Below are 16041 nucleotides of genomic sequence, written 5' to 3'. Positions count from 1 at the left end.
GCTCGCAGTCATGAAACCTAAGCATGATAAACTTGGTATTTTGAAAAACCATTGCCTTTTTATTGTATGCTTTTAACATCAAATTTTTTGTAACACACTCAACCCTTTTGTTTCTACCCCCTTCATTACATTAGATCTTAACAGACTGGCCACAAAGTCAAATTCATAGGCAATATCACAGGTCCAATATAGGGTGTTTGTTTTCCATCAGGGAGAAACAAATACGTCTTTCTCTTTCGAAACAGGTTGTCAGTACCTTGAATGACATAACATTGATGTCTAGAATTTGTTCAGCACACGGATTCTTTCTTCACATCTTGAAATGTTAAACATATAGTGCATATAGTATCACCTGTTTCAAAAAAAGTATAGATAAATAATTTATTAAAAAATATATACACCTTATATATTTAAGCCATATCTGAGAACAGGCTAGGATAGGATTATTAAAAAAAAGATATTTACTAAACAGAAAGTTATTATAGCCTACAGATAAATAAGATAGGTTTGGTCCTATAAGATTTTAAACTACTTTTTATACTTTTAGAACTTCCAAGTAGTTTGAGATAGAGTTCAGGAGGTATTCTTGGCGTTCAGTGCTTAGAAGGGTCTCAGGGTCTGCTCCAGGCCTGTGAAGAGGCGTCTGCGTCAGGGTTCAGGTCTGCGGCGTAGTAAAGCAGGAGCTTCAACAGGTGCACCTTGTCTTGGAGCTGCGGGACGAGCGGCTCCCCCAGCATCTGGACCAGGCGGCTGCGGAAGGCCTTGATCTGTTTCTCCACGTCCACCACTGTGATGTCATCTCCTTGCTGGGGCTTGGGCTTAATCCTTTTGATTATTAAGTCTTTTCGATCGATCACTGAACTCCGTAAGTGCTCTGCAAGAGGGAAAAAGTCAGCAGAACTGTTCTGAACTGCTTTTTATTCCTTTATGACTTGGGAAGATGAAGTCCAATTTTGGGTCTAGGCAAAGACTTGTTGATGAGTTACTAGGATACAAGTCAAAGGGCATGTGAGTACCTGTGGTAACTCCATTTCCAGTCCTTTGTTCTTGGTTCTCTCTGGACCTCAAGTTTTACGTATTAAAAAAAAATGTATTTCAAAGTCATTTTTATTTTTTTCAGAGTAGTACATGCTTTGTTTAAGAAAATCAAATTCTACTCAAAGGCTTTTGTCCCCTGTGACCGTTCTCCCCCAGTAGCAGAGTGAAATAGAGCACATTTCCCTGCTTAAAACCCTCCAGATACTTGCCTTTGCTTTCAGAGGCCAAACTCCACATTGTTCTGTGGCCCAGCCTGCCTGCCAGTCTCCTCTAGTCCTGCTCTCCTTCTTACTACCCGGATCTTACCTCCAGTTCTTGAAACAAGCTCTTCCTGCATCATGGCATTTGCACTTGTTCTCTCTACCTGGACTGCTTTTCCCCTAGACCTTTGCATGCTTACCACCTTCTCATCCTTTGGGACTCAGCTAAGAGGTCCTCCCTGACTAGAGTGAGCTGCTTCCCTCGTTTCCCCAGTGTTCCCCTATCACAGCACCTGATTTATTTATTGGGTTGCACTCACCAAAACTATAATTGTTTTTGTTGGCTTGTTCACTGTCAGGCACTGTCACTGCAGCTAGAACGTCAGTCCATGAGGGCTGGGCCCAAGGCTCTGATCCCACTGCATCCCCGGAGTCTAGCCCAGTTCCGGAGATAGAGTAGGTGCTCACTGTAAATGTTTGTTGATTGAATGTTGAAAGGGCCCTGTAATGACATCTCAAGGCAGCTTCGCCTCCTATGTTTCCAAACTTTTTGGGTACTCTACAGTGTATTTATTGTACTTTCTTTTCAGTTTATTCTATGTTTTCCAAATTTCTGGATACTAGTTCAGTCCTTCTAATAACTCTGTTAATGAAGGTGCCATTACCCCCATTTTATAAATGAGATGGAGAAAATGATACTGTTGTGGCCTCTGGAGCACCTGGGAGTCAGAAGGGCTGCAGGGCTCTTCTCACTTCATTTGCCTTATATGTGACCTTGAGCTCCTTTCCCTCAATTCCACACACTTCCAGAACCTGTTGGGACTGAGTTATGGATTTGGGATGAGATACCTTTAGACCTTTGTACTTCACCCCAGTATTTTATTTTTGGACTTACAGAAAAGTTTAAAGAGTAGTATGATGCGCACCCATATAACCTTTACCTTGATTCATAAACTGTTAACATTTTGCCACATTTGGTTTATCTACTGATCCATCTATATGTTTTTTTCTTTTTCTTTTTTTTGCTGAACCAGTTAAGAGTAAGTTGCGCTGTCATAATCCTTCATGCTTAAATACTTCAGCTTAAGAATACGAATATTCCCCTACATAACCACTATTCATCATCCCACTAATTTTATCCTTGATTGAATATTATCTAATCTGTGCCAATAATATCCTTTATAGGTGTTCAGTTTTGCTTTGGGCCAGGATTCAGTCAGACATCACACACTGTACTTGGTTGTTATGCTCTTCAGTCTCCTGTCATCTAACACAGCTCCCAGCCTTTACTTGTCTCTCGTAATATGTACATTTTTGAAGAGTCCAGGGCAGTTATTTTGTAGAATGCCCCACAATTGGGGTGGTCTAGTTATTCTCTGGTGATCAGCAAGAACATGGAAGAGACGAGGATGTACACCCCTTCCCGGTGCGTGATGTCAGAGGCAGAGCCTTGGGCCCAGCCCTCATTGACTGACGTTCTAGCTGCAGTGACAGTGCCTGACAGTGAACAAGCCAACAAAAACAATTATAGTTTTGGTGAGTGCAACCCAATAAATAAATCAGGTGCTGTGATAGAGGAACACTGGGGAAATGAGGGAAGCAGCTCACTCTAGTCAGGGAGGACCTCTTAGCTGAGTCCCAAAGGATGAGAAGGTGGTAAGCATGCAAAGGTCTAGGGGAAAAGCAGTCCAGGTAGAGAGAACAAGTGCAAATGCCATGATGCAGGAAGAGCTTGTTTCAAGAACTGGAGGTAAGATCCGGGTAGTAAGAAGGAGAGCAGGACTAGAGGAGACTGGCAGGCAGGCTGGGCCACAGAACAATGTGGAGTTTGGCCTCTGAAAGCAAAGGCAAGTATCTGGAGGGTTTTAAGCAGGGAAATGTGCTCTATTTCACTCTGCTACTGGGGGAGAACGGTCACAGGGGACAAAAGCCTTTGAGTAGAATTTGATTTTCTTAAACAAAGCATGTACTACTCTGAAAAAAATAAAAATGACTTTGAAAAGATAGAATTGGCTGAATAGAGTGGGATAGGGAACATGTGGGTTAGGAGCAAGAAGAATTTGGAACTTATTAATACAGGAAATTCAAAGAAGCAAAGGTTGGCAGTGCCCACCTAACCACCATCCAAGGGGAGGAAGTCTTGGCCAGTGGACTTGAACCATTCTGGTCCAGTTGGCAAGGCCTTGGATTTTATGCTTCAGTAGAGGAGAGTTCTTACATCGGAGGTTCTTGTGATTATTGTGTGAGGTGATTTATGTAAAGGGTTTATTTGGCACAAGGCCTGGCTCAAGATATTTTGGCTGGTAGTATTATTAGTTCCTGGATCAACACTAGGATCAGCTACTATTATTTTATCATCATCATCGTCACTACAGGAATCTCCAATCTAACAGTATCTTCTCTGCAGGTCTTCCATTTATCTCCGCGTCAGTACTGGCAGAACCCTGGGCGTCAACCTTCAGCCTCGGTCACCCGTGCCCTGTCACACTGATCTTCAAAGTGCTTCTGATCTGTCACTGCATTCCCCATTGCACCACCCACACCCTTGTCACCATTATCCCTCTTCTGACCTCTCTGGTCCTCGGCCAAACTATTTGTCACACATCAGGCAGAGTGACCTTACTTAAAACCACTTTGATGGGTTCCCTTCACTCTGGAATCAAGGTGAAATTCCTTAACACGAACTCCCTAACAGGAGGGCCCTTCACGCCTGCTCCTGTCTAGTACCGTGGTCTCGTTTCATGCTATTCCCCCCTTGCTCATTGTATCCTAGTCCTACCAGTTTGCTCTATGTTCCTTGGACTCATTAAGCAACTTCTTGGTTTCAAGGCCCTTGGACATGCTGTTTCTTCTTTCTGGGAAACTTTACCCTCCCTATTCGCCTGGCTAACACTGGTACTTCATATCTCAGCCCAAGTATCACTTCTTCAGGGAGGCCTTCCTGGGTTCCTCCATAAACAGTTTAAGAAGTCCTGTTTTGTGCACTTGTACTTTCCTTCACAGCATTTATTTTCATTGCAATTGTATGTTACTTGTGTGGTGGTTTGTTTAGGGTCAATCTCTTTACTAGACAGTTAAGCTCTAGGAGGGCAGGGGCCATGTTGGTCTCATTCATTGAAGTTTTCCCAATGAGCCAGGCACAGAGGAGGCATTCAGTAAATATTTGTTGCCTGGATGAATGTATGAACTTAACTGATCTTGCCTGAGTCTGCTTTTCTCCCCTCTGTGGACAGGGCTCCTTTCAGGAAGGCCGTGTGTGAGACTCTCTTTGGAATGAACAGGTGTCTGACTTCCGCGTCGCCCTAAGTGGTCCAGCAGAGCGGAATTCAGGAAAAGCATGCATTTCATTCATTTAAATACTATGTGTTTAAATTCCTAGAATTCATAGTTTCAAAATATGAGGTTCTAATTATTCATAAGCATCAGGAAAACTCACGGCATATGGCAATTCATAATTTTGCCGAGGCTCAGACTTGAGTTGCACGGTTGTGAAACTGGGGTGTGGGGGATTGATTCTCTCAGCCAGAGAATGTGAGCTCAGCTGACAGCCCAGCATCCACCTCTCAGTGGGGCTACTCTGCCCTCTACAGAAACATTTACAAGATGTGGGGCTTCAAGATATACTTCTCCCCAAGGTCAAGGGTAGATACAAAAGTAATTTAACCATGTATAGAGAGTTTAGAAAGTGGGGGGTCGGAAATTCCTTAGAATCTCACCTTCTAATCTCACCCAGTGATTTCATAGGAAATTAATTCCTTCCAGTGTGCTTTCACCGTATACAGACTTTGGCAACAGACCTGGCTCTGCATTTACTTTCCTCTCAGCCTTTGTTTTCCCATCTTTGAAAGGGGGTTGGTACTCACCTTCACAAGGTTACTGGGTTAGATAAGCCAGTGCAGGCACATTTACCTATGCTCCCTTCCTCTCTCCCTCCACGCTAAGAGGTTCCCATAAACATAGGGCAAGCTTAGGCTCCCCATCCTCTTCCCTTCTTCCCCTGCCCTTGGAGCTGGACAACTCCGGCCGACCTCAAAACGCACTCAACAATGTCCTCAGCCCACTTGAAGAAGACAGAGATGACTAAGGAGCCCTCACAGTAAAATGCCTACTGACAAGGACACTGACCATTTCAGGGAACCATTCAGCTGTGTTCTTTGTAGTTCTTTGTAGGACTCTGTTTTCAAACTACTGGTTCTAAATATTTTTTTCTCCTTCTTAACTCCTGGTCTCCAAAGAAGCTGGAAAGGACGTTAAGGATAAAATAGCATTGGAACACACCCTGTTTATTCTTGGTCAATATACACTGGTCTGAGGCCTTCCTCTCCTTTATTCAAGGCAGAAGAATATTCTGTAATAAAAGTAGATCCCATGTCCATCTTAAATCACTATTGCCCATGACCCAGGTGTATTCCCTGGGACGCAAAACAGAAATGAACAAAGAAGTGTTAAAGGTGAACTTTAAGCAAAACCGAGCTGCTTTAATATTAAACTTTCAGCTAGATCTCCAAAAGAAACAATTACATAAACCTCCATGAGGCTGAGGACGCATGGAATTTGCCTTTGGGGCTTTGTTCTGAGAAGGGCACTACCTTTCTTTGAGCGTGTTAAAAAATACACAAACCACACAATTACATGTCGTGGCCTTGACAATGCTCTCGCTTATGTTTTAGTTACAGGCGCCTGAAACACAGAAGACCCTTGTAGCCTACTCCTGGCCAGATGACAGGCAGCTAACACTGACTGAGCACTTTCTACTTTTAACTCACGCCCATTAGCAATCAGTCTTGGCAAGTTATGTATTACCATCCCCGTTCTACAGAAGGAAGAAACTGAGGTCTAGAGACATAAAGTTAGCTGCCCAATGCAGAGTAGGTGATGGAGTTGGGATTTAAACCCAGACCTTCTGTCTTAAATCCAGTGCTTTTAAAAATGTTTCTGTAACAGCTTCCTCAATTCCAGGCCCAAGAGGGTGTAAGGACCATCTTATCTTCCCAAGTGCCATTACTGAGCTAAAATCAACCTCAATATGATCATGGCAGGTAAATTATGTATGTATGTATATGTGTGTGTGTGTGTGTGTGTGTGTGTGTGTGTGTGTGTGTATATATATATATATATATATATATATATATATATATATATATATATATATGCATTTTCCCCCCTTACTGATGGAGAATAAGTTGGACATTGTGCCCCTCAATACTTCAGAATGGATTTCCTAAGACCAAGGATATTTACTTTCATAAGCCAGGATAATTATAAAAAAATATGAAACTTAATATTAACACAATACTATTATATAATCTACTTAAAATTTACCAATTGTCCCAATAATGCACATTATAACTTCTTTTTTCCTGGTTCAGGATCCCATACAGGATCATGTTTTGCGTTTAATATTCATGTGCTTTAGTTTGTTTTTAATCTGGAACAGTTCTTCAGTCTTTCTTTGTTTTTAAGACATTGTGGCTTTTGAAAGTACAGGCCAGCTACTTTGTAAAAGGCCCTTCAATCTGGGTTTGTCTGATGCTTCCTTCTGATTAGATTCAGGTCACGAAATTTTGGCAAGAACACTACATAAGTGATGAGGTGTCCTTCTCAGGGTATCACATCAAGAGGGGTGTCAGTTTTCTCCCCTGAAAACTTACTATCTTTCCTTATGTAATTAATAATTACATTAGTTTCCCCAGGGACCACATTAATCCTTGGCTAATCAAATCATTCTTATTTGAAGCAGCTATTCCATCATTATCCTTGTCAATATTTGCCCCCTGAGTGTTAATTAGTCTAACTTTTCCAGATCCTCACGGATCACTGGCTTTGCCTGTGACTAGAGCAGAGCCACTTTCACAGACTTAAGAGTGTCTTACATCTTTTGCAAGATGTACATTTTTACTTTGCCACTGATTTGCTCTGTATTTGCATCATATTGTCGGATATTTACAGTGTCCGAGTCAGTGAGCAATCAACCCAACAAAGACGCTGCAGTGATAGGCCAGGGAAAGATGCCAGGGCCAAATCAGGTCATTACTAAATCCTTCTCATGTTAGGATGACTTTTGTTTACCTGCACAGCCTAATAATTGTGAGGACCACTGTAGTATCTGCCATAACAAAAATACTATGTGAATTCTTCTGTTTTACAGCAGTGATTCCGGCTATGTCCTTCCTTGTTCCTTACAGTTATACCAAGGAACAATGATTTACTGAAGCTAACAAATTAGAGTCCCTTATGTAACTTTAATTCATAATAATGTCCACTGTGAGACTCCCACACCATCTGGTTTGTGACCAAATGCTCCTTACCTCTTAAAACATGTTGGTAACTGGATAACAGAAACTGTAGATGCTCAACCAGTTCATCCCATGTCTGCCACTGGGTTTTATCCGACTGCAGAGATAGTAAAAGCAATTGGTAATAAATGCCTTCCTCAGTTAGAGGTTTTGTACAGTTTTCAAGTCACTTTTACATAATGCTCAAGGATTAAGGAAAAGGTGTTCTAGGCCTGGAACTGAAATAGGGAAAAATGTACCTGACATTTGAGCAGTGATGTGGAATTGTTCAGAAAATAGAGGGCCTGGGCCAGAGACAAGGGTAGGCGGGTGGGTGTCTCACAGCTGTGGAGGAATATGATTTCCAGCACTTTGCAGCGCAGAAGGTGGCTCTCCATGGTAGTAAAGAACATCTCTCTGCGTGGAGAAGAGATAGAGAGAGTTCACCATCACAATTATTGTTTCACGGAACATATACCACAATTCTCCCTGAACGCTCTAACCTTTGCCCTAATCCAGAGAAGGCTAAGAAGGAATACAGTGAAGGCCTACAAAATCACAAACCTCGTGGACAGGGCATAAATGGATTTGTTCATGAATTAGCAACTGTCAGAAGGAGGGAAAGTCTTTGATATTTGAAAAAGACTAGTTTAGGACACATTAAGAAGAATTATATCATACTGTAACCAAGAGAATTAATCATGAGATTACATATTTCTGAATGGCCATAATGTGCCAGGTACTGTTTGGCAGAAACAAGGAATATTAAGAGAAATAAAAGAGGATATTGCTCTCAAAAAGCCAATAGTTGAACAGGGGCAAGAAGTATGCAACAGGAACCTACATAAAGCGCAGGGCAAGTGTACACGTATGCGAGGTGCCTGTGGCACTCTAGAGACACAAAGAGAGCACATTTGGTCAGGGGCCTGGAAGCAGCCTTCGTATGGAGGAGGTGGCACTGCTGACGGTGGTCTAGGAGTAAAGAAGGCCCAAGGCAGGAGGCATTTCAGTGCAGGGATAAACATGGGTAAAAACAAAGGAGTAAAAGTCATAGCTGGGGCACTGCAGCCTTCTTAAATGTCAAGTCTAGGACTTAAGAGTCCCAGAGGGACTCTGGCCCTTGACTTTGTCACTCTATGCAGGGCAGGGCTTGGCCAGCAAGGGTGGGTTGGAGCACATTCAGAGGCTTCTGAGCAGGAGAGCTGTAAAACGGGGGCTGTGCTTCAAGAAGGTGAATCAAAGTCATTGTTCTAAAAGCAATGTCAGCTTCCAAAAAAAAAAAGTTATGAATCTCAGGTGCACAGGGTGAATCTCTGGACTGCCTGAAGGTTTCTGCCTGAAGGTTTGTTTGGTGGTTCTTGCCAGGTCTGCTTGTCATAGCAGTTCTGAGGAATAGATGGCTCATGAGCAGATAAGGAGATGGCAGCAACAGAGCTAGCTCCAGGTCTCAGAGTTCTTTCTTCTACAATTGCCCCTTTGCAGTTTTGCAACATCTGGAAAAATAGGGTGCTCTTTGTGCCACTGTCACTTGTAAAAATGATAAATAACAGGGCTTCCCTGGTGGCGCAGTGGTTGAGAGTCTGCCTGCCAATGCGGGGGACACGGGTTCGAGCCCTGGTCTGGGAAGATCCCACATGCCGCAGAGCGGCTAGGCCCGTGAGCCACAATTACTGAGCCTGCGCGTCTGGAGCCTGTGTTCCGCAACAAGAGAGGCCGCGATAATGAGAGGCCCGTGCACCGCGATGAAGAGTGGCCCCTGCTTGCCACAACTAGAGAAAGCCCTCGCACAGAAACGAAGACCCAACACAGCCATAAATAAAATAAATAAATAAGTAAAAATTAAAAAAAAATATATATATATAAAAATGATAAATAACAAAGTATCTATTCATTTTTATTTTCTTTTTTCCCCTTTCCCTTTGCTGTTCCACCAGGCACATGTATTATTTGTGTAAAAGCAAGGGTAAAAAAGCAGAATAAATACTTTAAAACCTTTGCTTCTTACCATTCAAAAGTTTAAAAAAGTCTGTAATATTTGTGAAAATCCATTTTATCTCTCTCTTTTTTAAAAAATAAATAAATAAATTTATTTATTTATTTACTTATTTATGGTTGTATTGGGCCTTCGTTGCTGTCCGCGAGCTTTCTCTAGTTGTGGCGAGCATAGGCTACTCTTCTTTGCGGTGCACGGGCTTTTCATCGTGGTGGCTTCTCTTGCTGCGGAGCATGGGCTCTAGGCACGTGGGTTTCAGTAGTTGTAGCACGTGGGCTTCAGTAGTTGTGGCACGCAGGCTCAGCAGTTGTGGCACACGGGCTTAGTTGCTCTGCGGCATGTGGGATCTTCCCGGACCGGGGCTCGAACCCGTGTCCCCTGCATTGGCAGGCGGATTCTTAACCACTGCACCACCAGGGAAGCCCCATTTTATCTCTTTAATGTGCGTGTGTTTTTTTAAAGTACCATTCTATACCTCCTCTGACAAATTTTCTTTTTTAATACAAAGGACTCCAAATTATTACATTTATAAGATATTCCTCCAATTCTTTTAAAGTTTAATTTCTACTCTGTATTTGGCCTATTACTTTCACAAGACAGTTTTCCTATTTAATAACTTTTTATTTCAAACTGTATTTTCTCTTCCAATTTTTATTCCAGGGCCTGCATTTGTCCTGGTTTTATAATCCAAGATGGCAAACCCAGAAATATCCAAGGGACAAGAAAGTAATTTTAATGTATTGGACATAGTAGGAAATGGAGGTACAATTATCTATAGCAATTCAAATTCAAAATTTTAAAACAAGATACAGAGGAAGGCTAACATCCAGATCCAGCCTTAACAAGTATAGCTGGTATTGGATTTACTCTCCTGTTATCAATAATTATAAAGCTGTACAAAATATATGAAATAACTATTTTCAGGCATTGGACAAGCTACTACAAGTGACTATTATTCTTGAGAGAAGGGAAACAAAGGTGGTGAACCCCACATTTACCCCAGATTTCTTGCTGGGGGCACCCTCTAACTAAGGCAGAGGAAAGCGTGGGTCCCAAACAGAAAGCAGTGGGCTTATTGGGCAGAGCAAACAGAGACTGGAGTTCAGTAGAGCTGAGGTGGCTGGAATCTGTGTCAGAGAAGAGGGAGCTCAAGAAATATGTGTAAGGGGCCCCCCTTGGCACACGGACAGAGAGAAGATCCAAAAGCCTGGGAGAGAACAGCCAGTGAGGAGCTATGAGCTGACTGGGGATTCGGGAGAGTGGCCAGGGCTGAAAGACATGGGGTTTCAATGAGCTAGAGGAGAGATCTCATTGAACATGTTGGGCATTCAGGTGCAACCCCAGAAAGACTAAGCTACAAGACTAGTATCTTAAGAAAGGTTGATTTACAAATCCTAGAAGCAAGCCTTAAAAGGAGAAAGCTAATCTGCCAGTAAATCACTGTCTGCAAGAATGAAACTCAATACTCTTTAAAGGAAGTCAGCAAATTTCAGACTCTCAACAACGTGGCATTCATAATGTTCAGCACACAATAAAAAATTATTAGACAGGGGAAAAAGCAGGGAAATGTGATCCATAACCAGGAGCAAAATGTCCATAGAAACAGGCTAAGAGTTGATACAGATGTTGGAATTAGTAGACAAAGACTTTAGAACAGCTATTATAAATATGTTCAAAATTAACCAACCAACCAACCCCCCGACCAACCAGCTGACCAACTAACCAAGATATATATAATCAGTGATTAGATGGGGACACTTAGCAAAGAGAAATGGACACTATAACAATGAATCAAATGGAGACTCTAGAGCTGAAAAACACAATATCTGAAAAAAAAAAAATCACTGGATAGGCTTAACAACAATTGGGCACCACAAAAGAAAAGATCAGGGAGCATGAAGACTATCCAAAGTGAAAAAGAGAAAAAAAAAGACAAGTCAAAACAAAATAAAACAAAACAACAGTAGAAAACACCAGATCCTCAGTGTTCTGTGGAACAGTGTCACACAGCTTAATGTATATGTACTTGAATTCCCAGAGATTAAAGTTTGGGGCAAAAAATATAAAAAATAATGGCCAAGATATTTCAAAAATTGATCAAAAATATCAACTCACAGATTCAAGAATCTCAATAAACCCCAAGCAGGATAAACATAAAGGAAACCACACCTAGTTATAATAATCAAATTGCTGAAAACAAAAAAAAGCAGCCAGAGAAAAAAGACACATGGCATATAAGGGAACAAAAGTAAGAAATTCTAATGACTTCTCATCAGCAAGCCAGAAGAAAATGGAACATCTTTAAAATAAATTAAAAATACCTATCAATCTAGAACTCATATCAAGTAAAAACACCATTCATATATGAAGGTAAAATAAAAACATTTCCAGATAAACAAAAGCTGAGAGAATTCATTACGGTAGACCTGCACTACAAAAAATGTTAAAAGAAGTTAAGTTCTTTAGGTGGAAGAGAAATGATACCAAATGGAACTTGGATCTTAAAGAAAGAAAGAACACCCAAAATGGTAGCTATGTGGATCTGATGTGTGTTTTATTTCAGCACCACTAAGCAATTAACTCAATTCTGACACTATTTACCATAGTGTCAGATCCCACAGGTTAAGGGCTCAATCCTACAAGACTGCCCTCCCACTCTCTCTTCAGATGCCAATTGGAAAGTCCAGGTTGTTGACCTGTGTGCTTCTGAACCACCTAGCTATAGATCGAAGGTTCCCAGAACCCCACCTTAGGTTTGATTAATTTGCTACAGTGGCTCACAGAACTCAGAGAAACACTTTACTTACTAGATTACCAGTTTATTATAAAAGGATATAACTCAAGAACAGCCAAATGGGAGAGATGCATAAGGTATGGGGAAAGGGTGAGGCCCTTCCTTGCTCTCTGGGTACATCACTCTACAGGCATCTCCACCTGTTTACCAACCTGGAAGCTCTCTGAACCCAGTCCTTTTGGGTTTTCAAGGAAGCTGCATTAGATAGGCATGACTGATTAAATCATTGGCCATTGGTAATTGAACTCAACCTCCAGCCCCTGCCCCTTCCCAGGAGGTGGGGGTGGGGTGAGGGGAGGGCTGGGAGTGGAGGGTTGAAGTCCCAACCCTCTAATTACATGGTTCCCCTGGCAACCAGCTCCTATCCTTAGGTCACCAAATGCTTTCTGAAAGACACCTCACTAACATAACAGAGATAACTTGATCACTCTTATCACTTAAAAAACTCCAAAAGAGCTCTGTGCCAGGAACAGGATGAAGATCAAATATATATATTTCTTATTATAGGTCATAATATCCCAGTTAGGTAGTATAAAGACTTTCCCCCCCTCATCTCTGAATTTCTTTTAAAAACAACTAAATGTTTAAAGCAAAAATATGATCCCATCCTGGAGTAAAATGTATGACAACAATAGCACAGAGGATGGGAGTGGGATAAATGGAAATACACAGATATAAGGTTCTTACATTACATGTTATGATATAATATTAATTCAAGGCAGACTCTAGTAAGTTAAGAATGCATATTGTAATTCCAAGAGCAACCATTAAAAAAAAGTAAAACATTTGCTGAAAAAGCATGTGATAAAATTCAATACCCACTCATGATAAAAACAGAAAACTAGGAATAGAAGGGAACTTCTTCAACTTATTAATGAACATCTACAAAAAAACCTATAGCTGGCATCATAATTAATGGTGAACTCATATTTTAATTAATCAATAATTAATGAACTGAATGCTTTCCCCTAGATCATGAACAAAGGTGTCTGCTTTCATCATTACTATTCAACATAGTACTGGAAGTTCTAGCCAGTGCAGTAAGGCAATAAAAGGCATACTGATTGGAAAAAAAAGAAGTAAAACTTTCCCTATTTGCAGATGACATGATGGTCTACACAGACAATCCTAAGGAATCTTTGTCACAAAAGCATTTTCCATAAAAGAAAAAGCTGATAAGCTGGACTTCATTAAAATTCAAAACTTGCTTTTTGAAAGACCTTGTTAAAGAGGATGAAAAGACAAACTACAGAATGGGAGAAAATATTTGCAAACTACAGATCTGAAAAAAGATTGTATCTAGAATATATACAGACTCTTAAAAGTCAACAGTAGGAGAGCAGAGTCAAGATGGAGATGTGGGAAGACGTGGAGTTAGCATCTCCCTGCAACTAGGGCGCCTGCCGGCCACTGGTGGGAGACTCTGATGCCCAAGGAGATGGGAGGAACCTCAAAGTGAACCCGTAGGATGTAGGGGGACTGACGGGGGAGGAGAAGTGGAGGCCAGACAGGATCCGCACCCCTGAGGACTGGGAGATCAGGAGAGGCAGGCGGGAGGGACTCTCCAGGAAGAGCGGGAGAGGAGGGAGGGCGATTGCCTGGCCCACTTGGGCCAGGGAGCCTGCTGAGCTCCCAGGCCAGTACCCCCCCTCCAAAGCCCCATCCAGGCTGCGTGGGTCCTGGGGGCATAGGAGGGAGGTGGGGAGATCAGGAGAGGCAGGGGGGGAGGGGCCCTCCCAGACTGGAGGAGCAGGAGAGGAGAGGAGGGCATTTGTCCCACCCACTCGAGCCCAGGAAACCTGCTGGGCTCCCAGGTGAGGTCCCCTGCCCTCTCAGACCAGGGGTGGTGGGCACGCCTGGGCCCCTTCTGTTCCTTGAGCCTAAGCCCCATCCCCCACAGTGCCCAGGGCCTGTTCCAGCCCTGTGGGTCCTGAGCATTGGCCCCACCCACCACCCAAAGCTCCCCCTTGCTTAGGCCCTGCCCTCCGCAGCCAAGGCCTCCTCCCCCACCCCCTTTTTTTCCCCCTCCTCTTTTTTACTACTGTGGTACTGTTGTACCTTCCGGTTGTTGATTCATCTATATTCTAATTTTTATATTCTTCCTAACATATCTGTTAGTTTCCTAGTCTAATTTTATTTTTTACTTTGTTATTGTACTTTTTTTTTTTTTTGCCACCCCAGGCAGCTTGTTGGATCTTGGTTCATGAGCCCGCCAGGGTAAGGCCGAAGCTCCTGTGGTGGGAGTTCCGAGTCCGAACCACTGGACTAACAGAGAACCTCAGACCCCAGGGAATATTCATTGGAGTGAGGTCTCATGGAGTTCCTCATCTCAGCACCAAGACCCAGCTCTACCCAGCAGCCTACAAACCCCAGTGTTGGAAGCCTCAGGCCAAACAACCAGTAAGACAAAACACAGTCCCACTCATAAAAAAAAAAAAAAGAGACGACAAAATAATATGTCACAGATGAAGGAGCAAGGTAAAAACCTACAAGACCAAAAATATGAAGAGGAAATAGGCAATCTGCCTGAAAAAGAATTCAGAGTAATGATAGTAATGATGATTCTGAATCTCGGAAATAGAATGGAGGCACAGACTGAGAAAATACAAGAAATGTTTAACAAAGATCTAGAAGAAATAAAGAACAAACAGAGATGAACAACAGAATAACTGAAATAAAAAATACAGTAGAAGGAATCAGTAACAGAATAACTGAGGCAGAAGAACGAGTAAGTGAGCTGGAAGACAAAATGGTGGAAATAACTGTCGAGGAGCAGAATAAAGAGAAAAGAAGGAAAAGAATTGAAGACATTCTCAGAGATCTCTGGGACAGCACTAAAAACACCAACATTCGAATTACAGGGGTCCCAGAAGAAGAAGAGAAAAAGAAAGGGTCTGAGAAAATATTTGAAGAGATTATAGTTGAAAACTTCCCTAACATGGGAAAGGAAAGAGTCACCTAAGTCCAGGAAGCAAAGAGAGTCCCATACAGGATAAACCCTAGGAAAAACACACCAAGACACATATTATTCAAACTAACAAAAATTAAATTCAAAGAAAAATATTAAAAGCAGCAAGGGAAAAACAAAAAAATAACATACAAAGGAATCCCCATAATGTTATCAGCTGATTTTTCAGCGGAAACTCTGCAGGCCAGAAGGGAGTGGCAGGATATACTTAAAGTGATGAAAGAGAAAAACCTACAACCAAGATTACTCTACCCAGCAAGGATCTCATTCAGATTTGATGGAGAAGTCAAAAGCTTTACAGACAAGCAAAAGCTAAGAGAATTCAGCACCACCAAACCAGCTTTACAACAAACACTAAAGAAACTTCTCTAAGCGGGAAACACAAGAAAAGAAAAAGACCCACAGAAACAAACCCAAAACAATTAAGAAAATAGAAATAGGAACATATATATCGATAATGACCTTGATTATTAAATGGATTAAGTGCCCCAACCAAAAGACACAGACTGGCTGAATGGATACAAAAACAAGACCCATATATATGCTGTCTACAAGAGACCCACTTCACATCTAGGGACATATACAGACTGAAAGTGAAGGGATGGAAAAAGATATTCCATGCATATGGAAATCAAAAGAAAGCTGGAGTAGCAATACTCGTATCAGATAAAATAGACTAAAAATAAAGACTGTTACAAGAGATAAGGAGGGACACTACATAATGATCAAAGGATCAACCCAAGAAGAAGATATAACAATTATAAATGTTTAGG

General features: G+C 41.8%; 1 protein-coding gene across 2 annotated transcripts in view; it reads right to left on the bottom strand.

The window, feature by feature from the left end:
* Window positions 1-36: 36 nt before the first annotated feature.
* SIMC1 (SUMO interacting motifs containing 1) overlaps window positions 37-16041 on the bottom strand; it is a 97146-nt gene continuing 81141 nt past the window's right edge. The window contains exons 8-10 of one of the 2 annotated variants that reach the window (XM_068536399.1): window positions 7774-7930; window positions 7547-7631; window positions 37-352 (exon numbers count right to left, since the gene is read on the bottom strand). In XM_068536399.1, coding sequence (XP_068392500.1) covers window positions 291-352; window positions 7547-7631; window positions 7774-7930 — 304 coding nt within the window. In that variant the 3' untranslated portion in view covers window positions 37-290. Of the gene's footprint in view, window positions 353-441; window positions 875-7546; window positions 7632-7773; window positions 7931-16041 lie in introns of those variants that run through there. The other variant, XM_068536398.1, reaches the window with a different exon arrangement.

This window comes from Eschrichtius robustus, chromosome 2 (assembly GCF_028021215.1).
Source record: "Eschrichtius robustus isolate mEscRob2 chromosome 2, mEscRob2.pri, whole genome shotgun sequence".
Taxonomy (NCBI): Eukaryota; Metazoa; Chordata; class Mammalia; order Artiodactyla; family Eschrichtiidae; genus Eschrichtius; species Eschrichtius robustus.
The sequence above is the reverse complement of the archived record's forward strand: the minus strand, read 5'-3'. Positions and strand labels throughout refer to the sequence as shown.